This window comes from Electrona antarctica, assembly GCF_951216825.1.
Source record: "Electrona antarctica genome assembly, chromosome: 8".
NCBI lineage: Eukaryota > Metazoa > Chordata > Actinopteri > Myctophiformes > Myctophidae > Electrona > Electrona antarctica.
In genome coordinates this window covers 10338335-10362597 of record NC_136789.1, presented here as the reverse complement: position 1 = coordinate 10362597, position 24263 = coordinate 10338335, and the positions used below count along the sequence as shown (strand labels likewise).

Below are 24263 nucleotides of genomic sequence, written 5' to 3'. Positions count from 1 at the left end.
TCGGGTCATGTGCACTGTTGGAGCATCACAAACTGCATGTAAATGTCTGTTTAGAGCCACGGTGATTAATAGCTCATTGCTTAACAAAAGATGACTGGGGTGGGCAAGTGGGAAATTCACGCCCTCAGTACGTTACACAAACAAAACGAGTCACCAAAAATGTGCTATGTCTCCTAGCATTTGACTTTAACTTAATGTTAAAATTACTATTAACTAATGAACTACTAATATGAATGAATGGTTTATTTCGATCTTATGCCGTTAGTACATTACAAGATGAATCATGTTTTAAACTCATATGACATGATCGAAAAGGTATAGGCGGAAGCTGGGAGCTTATTAGTGCCTATCCTTAATACATTGTACAGTTGTAAGAGGAATTTAAAATGAAAACAATACATTTTTAAGTGTAAGCCCCATCTCTCATTCTGTAGTAGACGATAATTTTGACCGATTCGATACCGATATGGCATTTTTATGCCCGATATGACCTGGAGGTCGCAACCCCAGGGGGGGGGGGGGGGTCCCAAAATTTGGGGGGTCCCCAAATTATTTAAATAGTCATAGTGCATGCATAAACTTTCCTTAATGATTATATCTGGTTTCAGTATTTATTTATGATGTATTTTCTTTATTATTAAGGTTATTGTAGCGGTCAATTTGTATTGGTGGTGGGGAGGGGGGCGGGGCGGGGGTCGCGAGACATGGCCAAAGCATTTTCGGGGGTCCCCAGCCAAAAACGTTGAGAACCCCTGGTCTAATGAAATAGGCTTAGCTGTCACCTCATAGACACTTGAAAAACAGGACACAAATACAAAAATCGTGGCACCCCATCTTTAAATGTAGGATTGAGTACAAAGCAAATGTTAGGTACACACTCAGCAGTAAACACCGATTTAAACTGCATTAAAATGTAACATCAGTGCTTGTCTTCAAACGAAGCAAAATCCAGAGGGTACACATGCAACCAAAATGGACCCACACGCTTCTCAGAATTTCACTGCTCTTGCTTTTGCATGCTGATGCCTACTCGACTAGTGAAAGTCAACCAATGCTGCTTACATTAGACTGGCTCTGCCAGTGGGTTCCACAGGTGATTCTACCAGTGAGGGGACACATAACTATATCCAGGGGTCCCCTGGGGCCGGTATGTGGGTACGCCCATCTGAGGTGCTCCCATGTGCTGAGTGTGCTGTGGCGTGGTCAGCAAGGTTCCTGGGAGGCCGTGGTCGTGGTCAAACACAGGGAGACAAAGGACAGAGTCACCCACATGGAAATAACATGTTGTAAAAATATATATACCAAAACCTTAGACGTCCAAAATACTTTCTTTGTGAAAATAGCCTATCTTCAAGCTCACACGTTGAGAGCTTGCAGGTGGGCTATTTTCACTACTTTTGTGTGACATTTGTTGAATTTATGCATTAATTTATGCTACTGTATGTTGATGAGTTGAATACATAGGACCCCAATGGAAACAAATCTTTTTTTTGTGTTATCCTTGACTGTACCTTGTGCTGTTTAGATTTCTGACTAATAAAGTATTCAATCAATCCAGTCTTGCATGATGAAGTACTGTAGTAGGGCATTCATTTATGAGAAAATATAAAAAATGAAACATGAAGATTGGATTGGTCATTTCTTTGTATATTTCATGCTATTTGTCATAACTGCTCTGTGCAATTTTTGTTTAAGCTTAAAAGCCAGACCGAAATGCAATTCTTTGTTTAACGTCTCTGTCTGGTGGAATCCTCATATGTCCCAAACTGTTTCTTTTCATGATTCAAGAATAGCAAAAATTCGCGCCACACTTTTCGAGCTTGTAGATCTGCCATTTTAGATCGCCGCTGTAGTAGTGTAGTAGTAGTGTAGTGCCGCTGTAGTAGGCCTAAGTAACACCCGGGCTGCACCGGGCGCGTCAGCGTCGCGTCTCCGTCACCGCCAGGGAATGTTGCCTTTTTAATCAATGAAGGGTGGCTCCACTGCCCGCGTTGCGTGACATTAACGCGTGCATTAAAATTGAACCGGTTTTTGACGCACGCGACGGAGACGCAACGCGTCCGGTGGAGCCCTGGTGTAAGGGAATTAATTTACAAAAGCAATAATTATATAAAAAGTTAAAATATGGAGATAGGAAGTTTCTGCTCAACAGCAACTAACATTTCCTTAGGATTCTTGATGACTATTTTTATATATTTGATGTAATTGCCATGTGTCGTTCTTGCTTACTTATTGCTCTGGATTGGACATCTGCTAAATAAAATGCCTAAATTGTAAAAAAAAAGAATGATATGGTATAACGTCCGGCTCTCACCGGCGGACATGGCCATGGTGGTCCCGGTCACCATACCCATGGCCATGGCGTTGGAGCGGGGTGGCATGGAGGTCGGGTAGAGGGTGGTGGGGATGCTGTTGGGCTGTACCACCGTGGTGTGGTGGATGACGTGAGGCTGCGCGTACACCGGCTGCGTGTAATAAGCTCCCTGATGGAGAGAGAGAGAGACCCACAACAACCAGGGGAGGAACAGGAGGAGGCAGAGTTGCAGGTGGGGGGAGTGAGGAAAGAAAGACAGGACAAGGACGAAAGAAGGAGAAGAGAAGAGAGAAGAAACACAGGGAAGAAAGAAAGAAAGAAAGAAAGAAAGAAAGAAAGAAGAAGGAGGCAGAGGGGGGAGGGCGGAGAGAGATGGTGCGTGAAAGGAAGTGGAGAATTCATTTAGTTTCTGTCACAGGGCAATGTTGCTGTCAGTAAATGAGGTCTCCGCTGAATGCAAAGATGTTTAATACTCGGCGGATTCCGGGCACGGCGCATGCAGAAACAATGGCGTTGGTTACCTGAGCGTAGAGGTTCTGCTGCGGGTAGACACCTCTAATGGGGTACATGGCCGTGGGGTAGGGTGAGGGGGACGGGGAGTAGGGAGGGGGGGCCCCGTTCGACTGGGTGGGTGGTACCTTGTACGGAGTCCCAGCTGTATATCCTGCAAGGCAGACAGGGAGAGAGAGAGAGAGAGAGAGAGAGAGAGATAGAGACCAAGATTCAATTTTCAGATCATTTGTTACTGTCTCATGAAGGGCTGGGGTTAATTCACTTTGAAGATAAGATATACTCAACTGTAATACTTTTATGGGGAAAAAAAGTTTTAATTAAATTAGAGAAAATCCACTTCCTGTACAGATACCATTTCAACTATGTGAAGTGCCCATATCCATCAGTAAATGTCTATGTCCCAGCAGTTCTTGAGGACTAATAGCATTTATGAATACATAAACACAAAATAGCATTGCAGAAACATGTATTTATCATGGCTATGCACAGAAACATTTAAGATCAGGGCAACAGACAATTGTAATTATGTGGAAAAACCTGTTGTAATTTGGCAGACTCATAAACAAATAACTCAATTCTCATATAATAAATATCGTCTCTGTCAAGTGGAAACTGTTACTTTTCAGGATTCTTTTGTGTGATGCTATTGCTTTAGTAATAAATAGGGCATACATTTAGGGCATACATTTACGTTTAAGTTAGAATACGATGTTTCTGCCCGACAGTGACGGTACGTTATACGGTATACAATTTGGAAGTCGGTGTTTGAACATCTAAATATGCCCTCCCCAAGAACGAAGAAAGACATTATCCAGTAAACAAAGGTTTTGGGATGGAGTGGAAGAAGTCCACTCTGGTAAATTAACCCAAGCTCTACAAGAATACTCATCTTACCCATATCGTCAATATGCATTTTATTTCTTATTCATTAGTAGAAAGACTTCCATAGCGTTGCAAGTATATATTATTTTGAATCTGAGACATTTATGAAGTATATGAATACGCCAGTATTAGTATTAACTAAACTGCTTCCACTCAGTCTTCATACAAGCTGCTTTCGCAGCTGTTATGGAGAACATTTCCAGATATAACTGATATTGTTGTCTTGAAATGGATGAGTATGTCATTACTAGCTGAAGTTGTCCCATATCTGTTGCCCTGTCTTTAAATTAAGCATTTGGGTTAAATTGTCTACAAAACATGCAAAGTGTTGAAGAAGGATTTGTAAAATGTAAGAAATTGATCACTTAATATCTAACCATAAGAAAAGAAAGATGCATTCGTTCATGTTTGAAATGCATAGAGCTTTTTCCACATTTCCGGGCCAATGGGTAACGTCAGTGACGGGTAAAACAGCGTAAACAAATTAGCTCTGCTAATCACACAAGACAAGATTCGTTTTTGTCAACTCCGGCAGTGATTTCAAGCAATATTAGCTGTTTACTCTACCATGACGTCAACCATAACCACAGCGGCACCCTGTGGAAAAGCTATAGTGTGAACAGAGAGGTTATGCTGTCAAGTCACAAAGTGCAGCACACAACACACACACACACAGGCACTCAGTGACACGCATACACACAGCTCTACACGTATTCATTATTAATTCACTCAAATCGCATGCATCAAACATGTTTATAAATCCATCTGACTCAGGTATGGGGCAAGACAAATGCATCCACAAGCGTGTAGTAGTCTGCCACAGCACAAAGCAAGACCAAGCACAGTTTGTCTGACCTCAACAAACCTGCTCCTATTCCGGCTACCAAAAGACCTTCACCAAACCTAACCCAGCTAGCCTTTTCTTTTTTCTTTTGCACAACTTTGTCCTTTATTCCCTTGATATTTCCCATGAACCCTTTGCTAACCTTTCTCCAAGAAGGCTTGCTTGCTGCCAGCTTTTCTCTCAGCCAGTTTGTAAACACTGCATGATTATCAGGCTGCACGTTCCGCTAGAGAGAGGTGGAGCTCTGAGTCTGTTGCCTGTTAGTGGGACATGGTGACTGTGCAAACAGGGCCATGGAACCCGGAGAGATATTCATACTTAGAGAGAATCTAGGGCTAAATGACTGGCATGAGTGTTGCCAAATGCTATCGTGTTAGTCCCCAATTATTTATTACTTTAATATGCACAGATTTTTAGATTTGTGTTCTACATTCATTTAAAATGCTCATAGTAGTATCAATTGACTTGGGTGAGTGAGTTCTCTTTTGTTTTGGGAATTGGCTGTGAGACAGACTGACCAGTCACCAGGCTGCTCTCTCTCTCTCTCTCTCGCTCTCTCTCTCTCTCTCTCTCTCTCTCTCTCTCTCTCTCTCTCTCTCTCTCTCTCTCTCTCTCTCTCTCTCTCTGTTCTAGCAGTCTCTCTGCATGTGGATTTGCATTTGCAAGACTGAGCAAGTTTTATTGATATATTGATAAGTCTATTGTGCAACACCCATTCTAGCAGAGCAGATTGTTTCAGCGCGGATATGCAAAAAAGTCGGCTGCACACATGCCTTATGCACTGCTGGCACATGCATACACAGTTTCAGAGTCTGTTTAGCTGTGCGTGTTGAGTATGCTTGAATTGAAAATGTATGTATGTGATTGTGTGTGTGTGTATGTGTGTGTGCGTGCGTGCGTGCGTGCGTGCGTGCGTGCGTGAGTGCGTGCGCGTGCCTGCATATGTGTGTGTACACTAATGCTAAAGTAAAAACAAATTGCGCTACATTTTGTCATCCATGTGTGGGTGCATGTAACAAGTAGAGTGTGTGTGTGTGCATGTAATAAGTAGGTAGATATTTACTGAAGGTTGCGGCCGAGGCCTGGTACTGTCGGCCCTCGGAGCCACCGTCCAGGGCCAGGTCATAGGAGCCCTCTTGGGCCCCCGACACCTCCATCGATGACTGGGGCCAGCCCTGCTTCACCAGCAGCACTGTCCCACCACACACACACACACACACACAAGTACGCACGCATGCACGCACGCACATACACAAACACACGCCGCACACACGCACAGACATAGGAAGATATACGTTACACGGGCAAATATACACAAACAGGCACTCAAGCACACACAATCAACACATAGGCACATGTTTACGTCTGAATTTTAGACTTGCAGTAGTTGCCCGCATAGTATCTCACCCCGAAATAGCCGACCACAAAGAAGTGTAGCTCGACACGTTGTGAGCTTGTAGATCTGCTATTTTCAATGCGACACTACCAAGTGTAAATCGATCAGGCTGTATGTTTCTCATGGCATTCCATCAGGTTGAGTGATGACTTCTAGATCCACTCCCGGAACATCATGTTTTAGTGTAGATGCAGATTATTGACACAGTTTTTCTTTTGTTCTTCTGTTGTTTTTTTGCTGGCTCCTCGTGCCATGTGTTCCTCAGTCTCCTACAGGCACAGTGGCTGGCACCTGTAAAAGCCATGGGTGGTATTTTCACAAAGACTGTGGGTTTCCCAGCTGGCCTTTGAATGACTTAATCTGCTGCCATATATGCTCTATGTCGCCTGCGGCCTGCCCCTTCAAAAAAGACACATTTCCATCTGTCTTTTCTTTCTTTCTGTCCAGAGAGACAAACGTTGCTTCCTGGTGAAGAGGCCACTGTTGGCCGCATGCAGATCTACATGTATGTAGATCTCAGACAGGCAGCAGCAGCAAAATAACTATCACAAACTAATTGTAGTGACACACACAAAAAGAAAACAAGAAAACTTTACAATATCCCAAAGAACAAGGTGCAGTACACAAGCCATGCATACAAAAATATCAGTTCAAACACTGGCATCACAATTCTGTCTCCAGAATTTAACGAAAAACAGAGCTGCAGTCTGCAACAGTCTGCAATATATTCCAGTCTGACAGGGCACAGAATACCTAAAAACCCTTTAGCAATTCTCTGTTGGAACATTTGGTACAGACAAATCTTGTGAACTGTGACCGCAAAGAGTACTGTCCCTCGCTCTTCTATGACATATAAATACAGAATTGCCTTATGTATTAAAATATACCAGTGTGTGCGCCAGGCCAGTGGCGAATCAAGGCGGTCAAGAGAAATGTTTTGTGACACCTTTTTGCCAAAGCATAAATTAGGCCACCAGGCTGAGCATTCAGGATCCAATGAGGCAGTCAGTATCAGAACATCCACAGCAGCTGGTGCTGGGCAATAGGAAATGTATCGTCTTGATAATATGTTATAGTAATAGAACACTGTTGGGTTAACAATGTCTATGAATTGTTACAACCCAGTTTAACTAAAACTAGGCTTAACGTTTTAGTATAATGTGTCTCAAGAGTGTTATGTGTAGCAGCCATAGGTGGCATATAAGACACAGGGAAGGTCATTATAAATGATATAAATATTGTGCCTGACAGGGCTCAGCTAGTCAGTGCACAGACCATGTGCTCCTTCCTCTGACGAGCCGTGAAGACATGGGTTTGAATTTGAATCCCATGCAGTTTTGCCTCACTATGTCTCTGCTCTCATTGCCTCCTTTCTGAGAAATACATAAAATGCTGAACAAATTATGAACAATAAATTAATAAAATATTCTAAATTTCATTATACTTTAAATAGCATGTGACGTGTCAAACTAGGGGGTTTTCATGATTTTGAACCCATTCCAAGCATTGTTTGCACGAAAAACACTCCTTGGGCTAAATTCGTCCATAGCCACTCGTGACCTCACATTTGTGATGACAGCTATGGCCGTTTTTAGCCCAACGAGGGTTTTTTAGAAATGTATTCTCAGATTTGACATTATTCTGACAATATTCACTGACTAGAGGCTTGTCTGATGTAGTTGTGAATTTCACAATCAACAATGCAGTCCTCTCATCAGGTGTCCTCCGTCCATGCTGTATACGCCCTTGTCTTCTGAGGAGGCTTGGCGATTGCTTTGAGCTCTCCTGTTTCTGAAAAGGACGTCCATTTGACCTGATGTCCCTGCCTGCGGAGTGGCTGAATGACACAGGAGAAATGCGGTGCATCCAGAAAGAATGCACCCTGTCTCGACGCAATAAGAACGTTGAACAGCACTGACTTGTATAGCCACCTCATAATAATTTTCTCCGCGGATGTGGATCTGCCCAGAGCTGAAGCACTGAAGCAGACCGAAAGTAGCCGATCTGCTTGAGGAAATGCGACCGTGAAATTGGACACAACAACTACAGTGCACAACAACTGATCTACTTCTCTCAACGGTCAACAATGTGCACAACCAAAGTTCACCATCACGTCCACGTTGCTGAACACGTAATAAACTGCTATCCATGTGCATATCATTCTGCTGAATCAGTGCTAAGGATGTTAGTATGAGGAATCTATAGGAAATGGACACTAAGGAACGCCTAGAAAAGCTGCTTCTGATATCAGACGAGCACAATGCAAACCAATATGTTGGACAGTGGTAAAATACAGTGGTAAAAGACACCGAAAGCAGACACGCACGCACGCACGCACGCACGCACGCACGCACGCACGCACGCACGCACGCACGCACACACACACATACACACATACACACACACATACTGTACACACAGATGGACACACGCAGGGCTTGCACTTTTATACTTTAGGACCTTGGGAGTGTGGACTGGTAGCCTATCTATCATGCCAAGCCTTAATCATTACTCTAACCTCAACCTGACCCAGACCTTAGAACGGCCTCTTGCAAAGTGAGGACAAGCCTGAACGTCGTAGCCTACGTCCTTTCTATGTGCGTGAGAACATCTGGTCCTCACAGAGATGCAAGTAACCACAACGCGCATGAACTCGGGAACACACACACACGCACGCACCCACATACGCACACACGTGCCCACACACACACACACACACACGCACGCACGCACGGGTCGCACGCACGCACGCACGCACGCACGTACGCACGCACGCACGCACGCACGCACGCACACACACACACACACACACACACACACACACACACACACACACACACACACACACACACACACACACACACACACACACACACACACACACACACACACACACACACACACACACACACACAGAACCAGTGGTGGAAGAGTTTTTACTGAAGTAAAATTATAATAATACTAGAATTCAGAAATACTCTTTTCAAATAGAAGAATTGTATTCAAAAATGTACTTGAGTAGAACTGTACAAACGTATAGGCAATACAATGTATTTCAATTAGCGAAAGTAAAAGTACTCATACACATTTTCGTTTAAAGATATCTCTAAATGTAGCAATTATTTTTCTGAAAATAGCAGGTCTACATTATGAGTGGTTGTGAGCTTGTAGATCAGCTACTTGTAGCAGTATAGAATCAGATTTAGTTTGTAAATGAATAAATCTACAAATAACTAGAAACTAAACTTTTTAACTGTAGTGGAGTAAAAAGCACAACATTTGCTTCTGAGATGTAGTGGAGTAGAAGTATAAAGTATCCCCCCAAAAATGGAAACACTGCAAGTAAAGTAATAGTACCTCAAAGTTGTACTCAAGTACCATAAGTAAATGTACAACTGTATAGAACATTCTGTTACTGTATGTACAGTCACAGTCTGTGTCTCTGAAGATCAAGCCTGAGGGGCCGACTCACTGCGGCTTTCAATACAAAGGCCACGCTCTTGACGAGTGTTCGGATTGGATTTCCCCGAGTGGCTTGCATGGGTGTCTCCGGGAGCACTCATTCATGTATGTGCAAGTCTGTATTCCCCCAACATGCATACATACAGTAATAACAGTGCACACACGCACGCGCGCACGCACGCACGCACGACGCACGCACGCACGCACGCACGCACGCACGCACGCACGCACGCACGCACGCACGCACACACACACACACACACCTGGAAAAGTAACATCACCCGGAAAGATACCGTATAACTCCTGGACTTAAAGGAGTAGTGCACCCAAAAATATTCTCTATCAATTACACAACCCATGAAGCCTTGAATTCATGGAGATTCATTTTTGTTTCATGTGTTTCATGTTTCATGTGTTGCATGTGTACTCACCCAATAATTAATTCCTAAGACTTGGAGTCAGATATTGTCCTCTAGTTTCATATCCATTTGAAAGTTCTGGCAGAAAACGTGTGTTAAGTAAAATATCACCACTTTTCCACGAGGAAAAGCTGGACTGAAAATAGGAAAACTTCCTTTGGGAACAGTCAATGTTTGGGAAGCACAAACATGGGGCACACAATTGGCAGGTGTGTTGCGATTGGTGTGGGGTAAGTGATCACACCACCTATTTTGTGTGCCCCATACATTTGTGCTTCCTAAAGGAAGTTTTGATGTGTTCAGTCCTGCACTCATTCCAGGCCCCTCGCGGGAGAGAATGTCATATGTATGCAGCTTGTGGAAAAGTGGAGATATTTTACTAAATACACGTTTTCTGCCAGAACTTAAAATGAATATGACGAGGTCAGTCTGCTAACCATGCGAGGATAGGACCGATCTATGGCTGTGTATTTGGAATATATGATGAAAGACCATGTAAGATCAGACATTCTACATACATACATACATACATACATACATACATACATACATACATACATACATACATACATACATACATACATACATACATACATACATACATACATACATACATACATACATACATACATACATACATACATACATACATACATACATACATACATACATACATACATACATACGTATGTTAAATGTATATCCGCCTTCTGACATTTATCTTAACATTCCCACAACAATATACAGAAGAACATGGTATATTTTGGACATAGTTCGAATGGTGATTAATCATGATTTTGAAGCTGTGATTAATCTCATTAAAATGTGTAATCATTTGACAGCCCTAATTCAAACATTTATTCACCAAACCTAACTTACAGTTAGTTGATTTAAAATGTATTTGTGTGTGCTCGTGCTCCGGACAAGTGACTTTTGTGTCCAAGTGAAAGGGAAATTTAATTGTGCCTCATAAAGTCAATGTCAAGCCTTGCTAAGTCAATAATTTGATGACCGGCAGAGTCTCAATGGAGACTCAATTGAGTCTCCGCTGGTCATCAAATTAATAATTTGAGTCTGTCTGTGGGTTTTATGCACATTTAACCAAGTTCAATTCCAGTTGGAGACGTGTGTTGCCAGTCCTTCCCCCTCTGTGTCCCTGGTCTCCTATCTCTACTATCCTATCCTCCAAAAAAGAGAAAACTCTCCATACATGCACTTGGTTTAAAATAAATGTTTTGTTTTGTTTTCTTCTGCCCGTCTACCTGTGAATTGTATGGGTGTGTCTGTGTGTGCATGCTCGTACCTGGGGGATACCCCGAGGAGCCAGTCTGGTAGAGACCTGGTGTGTAGGTGGGAGCCGCTGAGGGATACCCTGGATAACCTGGAGACAAAACAGTAGAGAAATGCAGCGTTAGAGAGAGAGACGTACTGTATGTTCAGGATGTGTCCATTCACACTTGCACACGTCACTTTAATTTGTGTGAGTTGAAAATAGGAGAGTGGGAAGTATTCTGTTAACCACTTGAACCCTGGCAGCCATATTCTGGCCATGTAATAACAGGCCAACGTTCTGTGAAGTGATTGTAGCAGATCTACAAGTTCACAATGCGCTGCAAAGCGACATGTTGTGAGTTTGTAGATCAGCAATTTTTTGACCAAGAGATTTGCAGACACTTCCAAAGTCTGGCCCGGGGGCCAATTGTGTCACGAGGGCAGATTTCAAATGGCTCGTGGCTTCCTCCAGACCATAACATGTATTATCCATGACCTGCCACTATAGTCATGTGAAATTCACACATTGAAGTTTGAGTGTTTTGAAATTAACCTGGGACATTTCTCAGTAGAATTATTAATGATTCCTATTAACTGCTTTTTCCTTCAATCCTTTTTCTCATTATGTGTGATGTGAAAAAAGGTTTTATTTTATTATTTTATTGTATTAAAATGTTTGTACACTAGAGAGTAGATAGACTTTCACACCTGGTTACATTTGGCTACACTACTATTTACATACAAAAGGCAATTTATCTGACTATAAATATAATAGCAATGCAGTGCATGCATGAGAAAATGGCTTAAAGGCGGAACTGTTTTTGTTTTGTTCACAGCACAGATGAGTGAGCTACATTTGGCTACACTGCCAATGAAATACTTGATATTGCACTGTAGTTAAATCAAATGATGGTAATGCGATTCATTTGCATGCAACTTTGTTATGGTCCAAAGGTACAGTGTAACGATGCAGTCAGCTCTACAAATATGACACCAAAGTTTGCTCACCCGCGGTGTAGAGGGAAACAAGGAGGGGGCCCAGGCCAGATCCCTGAGTGTCCATACAAAGTATACAAAGTATATAGGTTTAAATAATTCAGTTAAGCCTATAGGTTCACACTTCACACTGACCGTGTTACAAACTACAATGTTCACTTCCACTCCGCTCCACAAGGAGACTCCACAATGGTTAAGGGGGAACCTGTGGTAGTGCCTCCCTCTCACTTCCTCCCACTACAAACAGGCCTGAATTCCCATTGTCCAGCAGGCCTGTGTGTTTGCTGAGGTTTGCCATGCGTCTGTTGAACTTTGCCATGTGTCTGATGTGTCTCTAATGAGCTGCCATCTTGAGGAGGGCCTGGCTAGCCAATGCTTGGATCCTATTGGTCCTGTGGCACCTCAGAGTCTTGGCTATACCTGGCCAAGTAATGTAATGTAATGTAATGTAATGTAATGTAATTTCCAGTGTTTTACTTCCAGTGATGTGGATTATGTTTGAGAATAGTTAAATTTGATTTGAATTGAATTATTTTGACTTATTTAATATTAGAAAATGACTAAATACTTGGCTAATTATTATTTGAATTATTATTATATACAACACTTAAATGTATATTAATTAAACGGCCATATTTATAATTTGTTTTTGTTTACTTTGTAGAACCATGGAATCATCATGTGAAACCAAATGGCCATCACTATTTATTATCCAGCAAAAAATAAAATGGATAATTGATTCCAAATCCTTGTTTTCTGGTGGTTTGTGGCTACAGTTTGAACCTTAAAACCAGACCGATTGTAGCGATTCAATTCAATTTTCTTTTTATGGTTATCAATATTGCACTTTTCTGCAGCACACAAGCAAACACAATCAAATCGTTAATTTTGGGGAAGTGAAATGGATGTATTTGTGTTATATTACTCTTGGTGGAAGAATATCTCGGTCACCAATATCGGTGTAATGCAACTGCCACCAGCAGAAGGCGGAATAGGCTGTGGAAGGCTGTGGAATATGTGTTGTTTGTTTCGTTTATGTGCTAAATGGTGTGATTTTAAGTACATTCAGACAGGTGCACTCGGCAGAGAACATATTCCCACCAGGAGGCATGCAGTAATTATAATAGTGATGTATGCAGTGGCATGTCTATCTATAGCAATGATGGTGTATAGCTGGGGGCAGACTCGTAAAAAATCACCACAATTTGGCTTTTGGTGACTAGTTTTTGAATTTTGGCGTGGTGTTAGGTATGGGTATAAGGTTTTCAAAAAGCTGTGCAAACACATTGGGCGCGCCCCCCTAGCTGGGCTGTTTGCACAGACTCAAATATTAGATATGTATAGCTATGGTTGTAAACCAAAATAATTGATAAAAACGTACTATTGGGTGTGCTAAATAACATACTAAAATGTTAGGAAAAACGAACAACCAGAAAAGCATCGTTTTCAAGATGGCATCCACGGTGGCTAAAATGAGCTAAAATGCCTATAAACTGGGATTTAAATCATAACAATTATGCACTTCGTAACTACTTTTTGAATTTTGGCATGGTGTTGGGTATGGGCATATGGTTTTCAAAAACCATATGCAAACTAATTTGGCTCGCCCCCTAGTGGTCGGTTTACAATGAAACCACTATTAGATATGTCAGTATATGGTTGGAACCCCAAATAATTGATAGAAGAGATTTTTCAATGGATTCTGTTATCATTGGGTGTGCTAAATAACATACTAAATTTTTACGGAAAACAAACAACTTGAAAGGCATCGTTTTCAAGATGGCGTCCACGATGGCTGCCGGGAGCTTAAAATGCCTGTTTCATTCCAAAGTTGCAAACCGACCACTAGGGGGTGAGCCAAATTAGTTTGCGATGTTCTTTGAAAACCTTATGACCATACAGCATGCCAAAATTCAAAGAGCAGTTACCAAGTGCATAATTGTTATGATTTTTTACAGTTTATAGGCATTTTAGCTCATTTTAGCCACCGTGGACGCTAGCTCTGGTCCATAGCCTTCTACTGCTTCTACGATTCTGCCCTGCAGTATAAGGCTATGGGACTTTCAGTTTTAAATCTCAAATCGAAATCAGACCAGCCTCTCCTCTTTAGTGGAAATCTCACGAACGTTTGACCTACTCACCAATACAAAGACGGGTTGTGTCAATAGAAAGCCTACTTTCCTTAGTGGACGCACTCTGAGCCCCCCACCACACGTATAAACTGTACTTTTTGGCCAAAAGGGGATTTTGTTTCCACCGGAAAAAAAATACTTTTAGTTACTCCGCTGCGCCCTCTACCGATATTGCCCAGAGAACTGATATTGCCTAGAGAATATTTTTCCTCCGGTGAAAAAAAATCCCTTTCTGGCCAAAAAGTACAGTTTATACGTGTGGTGGGGGGCTCAGAGTGCTTCCTCCAAGGAAAGTAGGCTTTCTAATGACACAACCCGCCTTTGTTTTGGTGAGTAGCAAAAACGTTATTTTTATTTACGCTAAAGAGGAGAGGCTGGTCTGCATTCATGCGAGCGGCGGAAGTTGAGAGTAACATAGCTCTAAATGAAACGCATTAGAGCTATATGGACCAGAGCTACGTGGACGCCATCTTGAAAACGATGCCTTTCTGGTTGTTCGTTTTTCCTAAGATTTTAGTATGTTATTTAGCACACCCAATAGTAACATAATCTCTTTTATCAATTATTTTGGTTTTCAACCATACCTATAAGTGTCTAATATTTGAGTCTGTGTAAACTGTTAAATCATTATACCCATACCTAACACCACGCCAAAATTCAAAAACTAGTCACCAAAAGCCGAATCTTTCCAAGTGCGACCCCAGCTATGTAGCAGTAGCATGGTATGCGATTACCAGTTGTACTGTCGTCCTCCCTCTCTCTCTCTTATACACATTCATTGTTCATTCACATTTTACTGTAATCCACAGATTGTTGATCACTGTTTGTATCACCAATCAATCAAAGGTAATATTTTCAGTTTTTCACTGACCAACACTCACTATGCGAGTCCTTCGTGAGGGGACGTGAGCTCTCTTATGTCACTGTCATTACGGCTACACAAGTTGACAGTCAATTGTACATGACACTGAAGAGTAATGGCATATAGGATGAGACGTGCACAGCTGTGTGTGCGTGCGTGCGTGCAAGTGTGTGTGTGTGTGTGTGTGTGTGTGTGTGTGTGTGTGTGTGTGTGTGTGTGTGTGTGTGTGTGTGTGTGTGTGTGTGTGTGTGTGCGTGCGTGCGCGTGTGCATGAGTGTGCGTGCGTGCGTGCGTGCGTGCGTGCGTGCGTGCGTGCGTGTGTGTGCACACAATATGGTGGAGAGAGAAAAGAGACAGATCTGCACACAGGACATATTCCATGTTAAATTGATGTGTCACTGTCATTGTTGATGAGTTCATGTTAAAATGATGTTTGATTGAATCCCCCAAAATATGTGATTTGCAGCATGCCTGTTCTGCAACTCTGCTGTATTGTATTAGTATTGTATTGCATTTATTGACTATTTTCATGCATGTGTATTTTGTTGGCCTCCATGGTTGAAATGCCATAAAACAGAAGGACTAGAGCATTGTAGTTTGTAGCGGGGTGCTTATCCCATGACCTGAAGGAACGTTTACTCCATGATCATTTGAAATGACAAAGTTGTCATTGACCAATTTGAAAAATAACCGACAGACACACAGACAAATACACACACGCACACACACACACACACGCACGCACGCACACACCAGCACACAAGGCCAGGGGTGTCTCGTGGTGAAGATAATGAGACTGAATGTACAAGTTCCTTGATGGCAGAGCACAGACACAACAGATAAGGATGATAGACAATGTTCGTTCTTATGTCACGTCCATGTAGCTATACATACAACTCAACGATCCACCAAAGTCCAACATTGCTTCATAAAAAACATTTACACGATGAGCACTGTTATCAACTCATTTGAATGGTGATGTTATTGTCCGTTGTTATTGGAACTGGTTCTAGAGATACAATGTATAGTAGGGCTTTGAATCCATTAGCCATCCCCCTTTATTAACACTGGTGGCCCTATTTTAGGAAAAGTTTCAAAATGGTTCTAAATGGTTCAAAATCCATCAAATTCCAACCCAATATTTACAATTTGTCTTTTCTTCCAAAATAGCGAAAATAGACGACCTACAAAAGCTTTTTATCTAACGCAACACATCACAACAGCTTTTAAATCAGCTATTGCCTCGATTTGTCGTACAAAGACGTGAGGTTAAGTACAATAATGTCCTTAACCTCACTGCTCCAGTGACTGGGCATGTGTGTCCCTATGTCCCTAATATGTATGTTATTGTTAGGACCCGAATGGAAACAAGGCCGCAAGGTCTTTCTTCGGTGGAATCCTTTTTCGGACAAAAAAATGCCTGACTGTACAATTGTACATTGTGCTGTTTGCATTTATATGTTGCCTAATAAAACAAATATTCATGTCTGTTTAGTAGGAGCAGCTGCTATAACGCTGGGTGACCTACCTTCAAGTGGCGCTGTTGAGCTTCACACTGCACTATAACTATTACAATAGTACAGTACAGTACTGAGTACGGTACAGTATACAGTACAGAACACCATACGGTACAGTACAGACTACGGTAACTACCACAATACAAGTATAGTTGCACCGCTCAGTTCACACTGGTGTGTGTGTGTTTTTTTTAAACAAATGGAGCCCTGCCAAATCAACCGTTATCAGGGCGTTGGAATATGGCCAATATGGTCATATACTGGCATACTAGACGTTGTGGTGTTTGGCTGTGTTCACCCGGACTGCACGCATGCAGGGTGGTGCAGACATAGCCTGGTAAACGACTCCCCCTGCTGGACGTGTCAGAGCCAACTCTATGGTCGGGGCATGGAAACTAATATTTACTATTCTCTGCGTATCGGGATGCAACTCGAACGGTCCTGAGTCGGCTCGGCACGGCGATTCGCTCGGGCTTGCGCCTCGCTCGGCGGTGCCTCACGTGGCTCAAAGCCACCAGAGGCCGCCTTTGTCATGGTCACAAAAAGCATAGTTTCACTTCTGCATTTCCCAGTATGTGTGATTATCCCATTCTGGCTGTATAAGCTGCTGATCACGAACATTCTCTTGATTAAGGGGTGATAACATTCGAAGCCGGTGACAGAATACAGTACACATAGTATAATCATAGAAGCTACTACACCGCATGATTGCTGCTATACTGCAAGGTTTCTGTCTGCATGATAGAGACATAATTTGAAAACACATAAGAGCCTTCTCAGGAGACTAGAAGTGCTGACTCTGATGTATCATATATTTCCGTGTGTGTGCGTACGTGCATGCATTTCCATAAGCCATACGTCTGTGTTTTGGAGTGGCTATAGGCAGGGTGGATCACTCTTTGGCGCTGTGAACCCTCCATCTCTGCCTTACGCTGACTTATTTCGCCAGCTTCACCAGACCCCTAGCTATACAGGCAGCTCAATGGATTACTCATAATGCAGACAGCTTGTAAGACGGATTCACTATTTCAACCTGCAATTGCTGCTGCATGAATAATAGAGGAGCATGAGCCAAGGCAAAGGAATGTATTTTAGAGAGAGTGAGAGCGGGTGAGAGAGAGAGCTAGCTACAGTACAAGACAGCACTAATCACTGGATGAAACAAGAAACATTACTCTGGGGACGCATTCCAGTTTAGGGAGCAAGAGAGAGAGATAGAGATAGAGAGACAGAGACTGTGTGTGTGTGTGTGTGTGTGTGTGTGTGTGTGTGTGTGTGTGTGTGTGTGTGTGTGTGTGTGTGTGTGTGTGTGTGTGTGTGTGTGTGTGTGTGTGTGTTTGTATGTGTGGGTGTGTGTGTGTGTGTGTGTGTGTGTGTGTGTGTGTGTGTGTGCGCGCGCGCTTATGTGTGCGCGGGCGCATGCATTTGTGTGCGTGTCCTGCATATAAACTGTCTGCGTGTGCCAAGCAGGGGTTCGTTTAAGGTCGGATGACTAAACGCTGAATGCAGGACTGTCTCTCCACAAGCGGCTGTTGCTGTGCAATGGAAATTGCACAGTGTCTGTACGTGCTCTGCAAGAATGCAGTTGTGACATCATTCATTTCTTTTCTTATCTCGTAGCTTCGGGGGAGATAAGAAAAGACAGAAGTGCTGGGGCGAAGGGGTGAAGGAGACGGGAAGATGACTTGTGCACGAGATGACAATTGAGAAGTAGAATAGAAAGACTAGAAATTAATTTGATGAGTAAGCATACATGTAGAGAAGATCGTATCACCAGCTTTGGCCAAATTTATTTTTACAGTTTGTAAAAAATGTCTCCAAATGATAACTAACTGTATAGTTGGGTTAGGGTTAAAAACAACAAAAACTATGGACATTTAACATGAATGAAACCATCTTTTCAAATAATACATGATTTAAAATACATATAGTGAGCAGGCATTCATAAAATGCATCATTGCTTTTGAGAGCTCTGGTAACAGACATTTCTTCCAAAATAGCGAAAATAGACGACCTACAAAAGCTTTTTATCTAAGCTCATAATGCAACACATCACAACAGCTGGTAAATTAGCTATTGACTCAATTTGTCGTACAACGAAGTGAGGTTAAGTAAATGTCCTCCCCTCTGTCTTCGTTTTTATTTTTTGAGCGGTACACACCGCTCCAATGACTAGGCACGTGTGTCCCTATGTCCCTAGTCTCGCGTTGCCAGACTGTTGCACCGCACTTCATTTCAGCGCCTTATAAGGAAAGTTGCGTGGCACATCTGATCTAAGCACGGCATATATATGCTCATGGTGGAAGGGATATTTTATGGAAGACTGCCCCTAAGAACCACACGCCCACTCGCTACGCATGTTCCCTTTGGGAAACCTGGCCATTGTCAGGTAAAGGCTCTCAGAGTCTGAGACTGAGACTGATACTAAACTAGATAAAGTGCCCCTCGGGGCACAGGTCTCCACCAGGCCAGGTCAGGTTGTGGCCTCCTGGTGGCACTATAATAGGCCAATGTGAAAAGGATGCCATTTCTTCTTACGCCTTAGATGGCAATTGGATGATTTGGCAAATGTGTTTTGCAAAAATCGCTATAACAGGCCAATGTGAAAAGGGTGGGGTATATTCCTCAGCCTAGTAGGAAAGTCTGTGAAAGATTTCACGTAAATTGCACGCTGCGTTCATGATTTGAGGCATTTGATTCCAATTTTGTTTTTCAGGGGTGGCTCCAATGAAGTTCGCCCATCGTCATAAATAGACCATCTTTGGTAATATCAAATGATGTGTTTTTCAAAAGTCGGCTTCCTGGTGGCGCTATAAAAGGCGTTCTGGAAAATTTGGGGCAGAGGTTCATCGTTGGCATCCAGGGAGTGTGTGTGCAAAATTTGGCATCGACCAGGTTAACGGTGCCGGAGATTAACTGGTAACAGACGGACGGACGGACGGACGGACGGACGGACGGACGGACACAACGGACGGACACACGGACAGAGTGCAAAACATACTCTCTCCCCATGCCTTCGGCCTGATGGAGACAATCAGACAGGAATACAACATGCCACTCTCCTGTCCAAAGATTGGTCTCCATACAGCTTGTCACTCTGGTTTTACTATATGTCATGTTAGTGCGCACGCACGCACGCGCGCGTGCGCACACACACACACACACACACACACACACACACACACACACACACACACACACACACACACACACACACACACACACACACACACACACACACACACACACACACACACACACACACACACACACACACACACACACACACACACACACACACACACACACACACACATTATGCCCCAGACAAACAGAGGAGGTAAGACATGCCTCCTGGCAGAAGATAGTTCTATAATCCCTTTTCCAATAGTATTATTGTGCTGCTAGTATTTGGATCAGATAATAATGGACTAAATGCTTATCTGATGTGAATAGATAGTTCTAATTGCTTGTTATTAGAGAATTTGGTCTTGGTCCAGTGTGTGTGTGCGTGCGTGCGTGCGTGCGTGCGTGCGTGCGTGCGTGCGTGCGTGCGTGCGTGCGTGCGTGCGTGCGTGCGTGCGTGCGCATGTGCGTGCACGCGCATGTGCGTGCGCGCGCATGTGCGTGGCGATGTTCCCATACACAAAAAAATACACAGTCAGCCATATACGGCCTACGACTAATTAGATGCATATTTATGGAACAAAAGTGTGATTGTAGCCTGACTGCCATGACAGGCACAGCCAGAGTGAGAAACAGACGATATAGAATGGTGTGTGTGTGTGTGTGTGTGTGTGTGTGTGTGTGTGTGTGTGTGTGTGTGTGTGTGTGTGTGTGTGTGTGTGTGTGTGTGTGTGTGTGTGTGTATGTGTGTGTGTGTGTGTATCCCAATAATCATGACCCTCACTGTCTACACCATGGACAGCATCAGACCATAGAGTCTATGTCTCATATATTAAACGGCTGTAATATTTACAAAGGACTGTATATAGCCAGGCATGACAGAATTGTGAACATTATTGCCAAAGATGTGTCACCTATGTTTAATTCCTCTGTTGTGTTTCACAAAAATTCCTGTGTGAAACCAGAAATGTTTCAATGCAATGACCCAACCGTATTTGCAAATATAACTGCAAATACACCAATATAGAAATTGAAATGTGTGTGTGTGTGTGTGTGTGTGTGTGTGTGTGTGTGTGTGCGCGTGCGCGTGTGTGTGTGTGTGTGTGTGTGTGTGTGTGTGTGTGTGTGTGTGTGTGTGTGTGTGTGTGTGTGTGTGTGTGTGTGTGTGTGTGTGTGTGTGTTGTAGTGGTACATGGTGCATTTATATAGCACCTTCATCCAAGACGCTTTACATAGATTGTGCATTACATTCACCGATGGTGGTGGAAACCATGCAAGGCACCAACCTGCTCATCAGAAGAAACTAGAAAAAGTGCCCTTCTGGGCACAGGTCTCCACCAGGAGGATAGGAGTGTGTGTGATGTTTGGCAAAATGTTTAGGAGTGATATAAACATGTTTGTTTGTTTTTTGCAACAATTTTCTTCATTGTGTTGAGGAAATGCAGTCAGATCACTCATAGCATCTCTGAGGATAGAATTCTGGATGAGCAGGACATGTGCAGCATTTTGTACAAAACGGGCCACTCCTGAAGACTTTGGAAGGCAATCTTAGCCAATCAGTGTAGAATCTGAGAAATCAAAAAGACTCGTCTTGATCACATGACTACAGAGATCATGTATACCGATTTGCATGAGATTTGGATGAAATCTGTGCGACTAATATAAACAATGTGTTTTGCAGAAATCGGCCTCATGGTGGCGCTATAACCGGCAGATGTGGAGGGATGCAGGGAAAATGTTTTTCCATGCCTCTAGGGAGTGCGCATACAAAGTTGTACACAGAACGATGCAGTTATAGGTAAAAACAGGAATTGCCCTGTTATAGCGCCACCATGAGGCTGGTTTGGAAAATAAATTGTGTCATGTCGTCCTCAGCCTAGTGGAAATGTGCGTGTATAATTTCACGGAAATTGCACACTGTGTTTGTGATTTGTGGCATTTTGTTCGAAACGGACCAATCATGTGAGCTTTGGAAGCGAATCTTAGCCAATCAGGAAGGAAGATGGGAAATGGTGCAGATCCGTGTTGATCACATGACTATGGAGATAGTGTATACCGAATTGTGTGATGTATGGATAAAATGTGTACGAGTAATCTACAGAAATGTGTTTTGCCTAAATCGGCCTCATGGTGGCGCTATAACAGGCCGTTGAGGAATATTTGGGGCAGAGGTTCGTCGTTGGCATCCAGGGAGTGTGTGTGCAAAGTTTGGCATGGATTGGGCCAACGGTGCCGGAGATTAGCTGGTAACAGACGGACGGAAGGAAGGACGGACGCACACACACACACACACACACACACACACACACACGGACGGAGTACAAAACATACTTTCTCCCCATGCCTTCGGCCTGGTGGAGACAATTAGGGGTTCAGAGTCTTGCTCGAGGACACTTCGAGACTAACTCTGGGGGGCGCCCGGGTGGGCCGGGTTTGAACTGGGAACCTTGCGGTTGCCATATGGCCACTCCACCCCTGAGCCACTGCCGCCAGTAGTACTTCTATTCTATTCTACTCACAAGGATAAATATGAGCAAAATGGGAAGTGAGGGAATTTGGAGGATCATTACCCTTCAAGTGGCTGTTTTAGAGTTATAAAATATGTTTAGGGTTTAATTGAATTAGAGTTGGGGCAAATGGCTATAGTGTACCATCCATATGGTTGCACATTTCAGATTCCAGCCAGAGAATGAATGGTGTTGCATGTGCGTCTCCCCTACCCTCTTATCTAAATAAAGACTAAAGAATATTAATAGAATTACAGTTGGGTAAAGGTTAGGTTGAGGTTAGGCAATCGGCATGTGGTAAGGGTTAGAGGATATGGAATGAATGTACACAAGCGAAATTGCTTACAAGGGCAGAAGTACAGAAATGTGCGTCCAGACAGTCGATAATAATCTTATACATGAGGCCCATTCCCACCCATTACAGCATGTAAGATAATACGGGCAGACACAAACAAGAGCTCTCTCTCAACGTTTTGATCCTCCACACAGAAAGTAATGTTCTGTGGGCAGACAGAAGATGAGAGGGCACTGGGCACCATTCCAAAGAGGTCCCCTTATCATACTGGTAGCAAACGCTGCGTCCATGATGAATCACTAGGGGAATGTCAGGGAGCTGGCCTGCACTCAGCAAGACATTTACACATTCAAGCAGTGTGTAATCATGCATTCTCATGTCTCTCTTCAAACAGAGAGATGCACCCCCCGACGCCGAATAGCACATACTTGACTGCTGGTTGCTGAGGGCTTTTTCCACACGACTCGGTTTTTTCTTCCATGCATGCTATCAGGCTAATAGAGCCATTTACACTATAGGAGCCATGCACTTTACAGTCTTGTGAGTTGTGACTATGAAAAAGTGTGTCCTGGAAAAATATGCAAATGCTTTATGTGTTCCTTCCAGGCGCGTGGATTAAATTATGGACTGGGCCAATTAATTGCCGAATTGCTGGGGAGTGGGGACCATTTAAAACAAAGGCAGCTTGCTGTGGTTCGCTACTAACAGTAATTTGCATGCACAGGGGGTGAAGTGCTGCCAATGTTAGCTATCTCTTCTTGTTTTTCTTGTGTTTTCGCTCCCATCTTTTCAAAGTTAGACTGGGCCAGCTCTAAACAGACTGGGCCACGGCCCCGGTGGCCCAATGGACCCTACGTCGGTGGTTCCTTCTATATCCAATATTATACCCACAGTTGGCTTCTGTTTCCATGTACACCGACGTAATGTCCCTTTAGAGCAATTTCATGTGCTGTAAGGATAGTGTTTAGAGTTTGGTTCCATTTGTACACTCTCAGAGTTACAGACCTGAAAAGGTCCATTTGGAACACCCTCAAGGAACCCTGAGAGTCCCTGTACCCCACCCAGATTCTTTGAATTACACACTGGTGTCAAACAGATACTCGGTATCGAACTGATATGCAATCTATGAGTATCGGATTTGGTATTGGAAGAAATCGGTGCATCTCTGCTAGTGGTATATTTGGGCATATGTGTATAGACATGTACATATCTGCTCTCTCTCTATTTGTTTGTTAAACTAGAATCAAAACAGATTTAAATTCCATTACCAACTCAGTCATGTAGCTGACAAGAGAGGAGATGGACCTGCAACTACAATGAATTGAAGCAGGTGACGGAATGAATTGATGCAGGTAACAGAATTTAAGTAATTTCAAGCGTGAGCAGGCAGACAAAAGTTTGGAAAAAGTTCCCGAAAGTACTGTCAGAAAAATGCTTAATTTATTTATACTCTGTCGTACAATGTTGCCATGCGACAGATGTTGTGCAACGATGCTTGTACGCATGCACTATATAATAAAGATGTGGGCCATCTCCTGCAAAGACGAATCTAAAAATGCAAAATTTAAAATAACACGATGAACATGAACAAATGCTTGCCTTTACCCCAAGTTAAAACTGTGCCTACATGCCCTTGTGGTTAGAATATCTGCCAGCCCATGGTACCAAAATTCCTTGGTACCCCACATCCCATCCATCCCACAGCCGTGTCCGCCGGGACAACGCT

At 43.1% G+C, this 24263-nt stretch overlaps 1 protein-coding gene across 3 annotated transcripts in view; it reads right to left on the bottom strand.

Annotated features, from left to right (window-relative positions):
- LOC306928301 (protein FAM168A-like) overlaps window positions 1–24263 on the bottom strand; it is a 46900-nt gene that overhangs the window by 1174 nt on the left and 21463 nt on the right. For 2 of the 3 annotated variants that reach the window (XM_079508314.1, XM_079508313.1), the window contains exons 3-7: window positions 11134–11211; window positions 5617–5745; window positions 2836–2978; window positions 2315–2483; window positions 1063–1215 (exon numbers count right to left, since the gene is read on the bottom strand). In XM_079508314.1, the coding sequence (XP_079364440.1) occupies window positions 1100–1215; window positions 2315–2483; window positions 2836–2978; window positions 5617–5745; window positions 11134–11211 (635 nt within the window). In that variant the 3' untranslated portion in view covers window positions 1063–1099. The remainder of the gene's footprint in view (window positions 1–1062; window positions 1216–2314; window positions 2484–2835; window positions 2979–5616; window positions 5746–11133; window positions 11212–24263) is intronic. The other variant, XM_079508315.1, reaches the window with a different exon arrangement.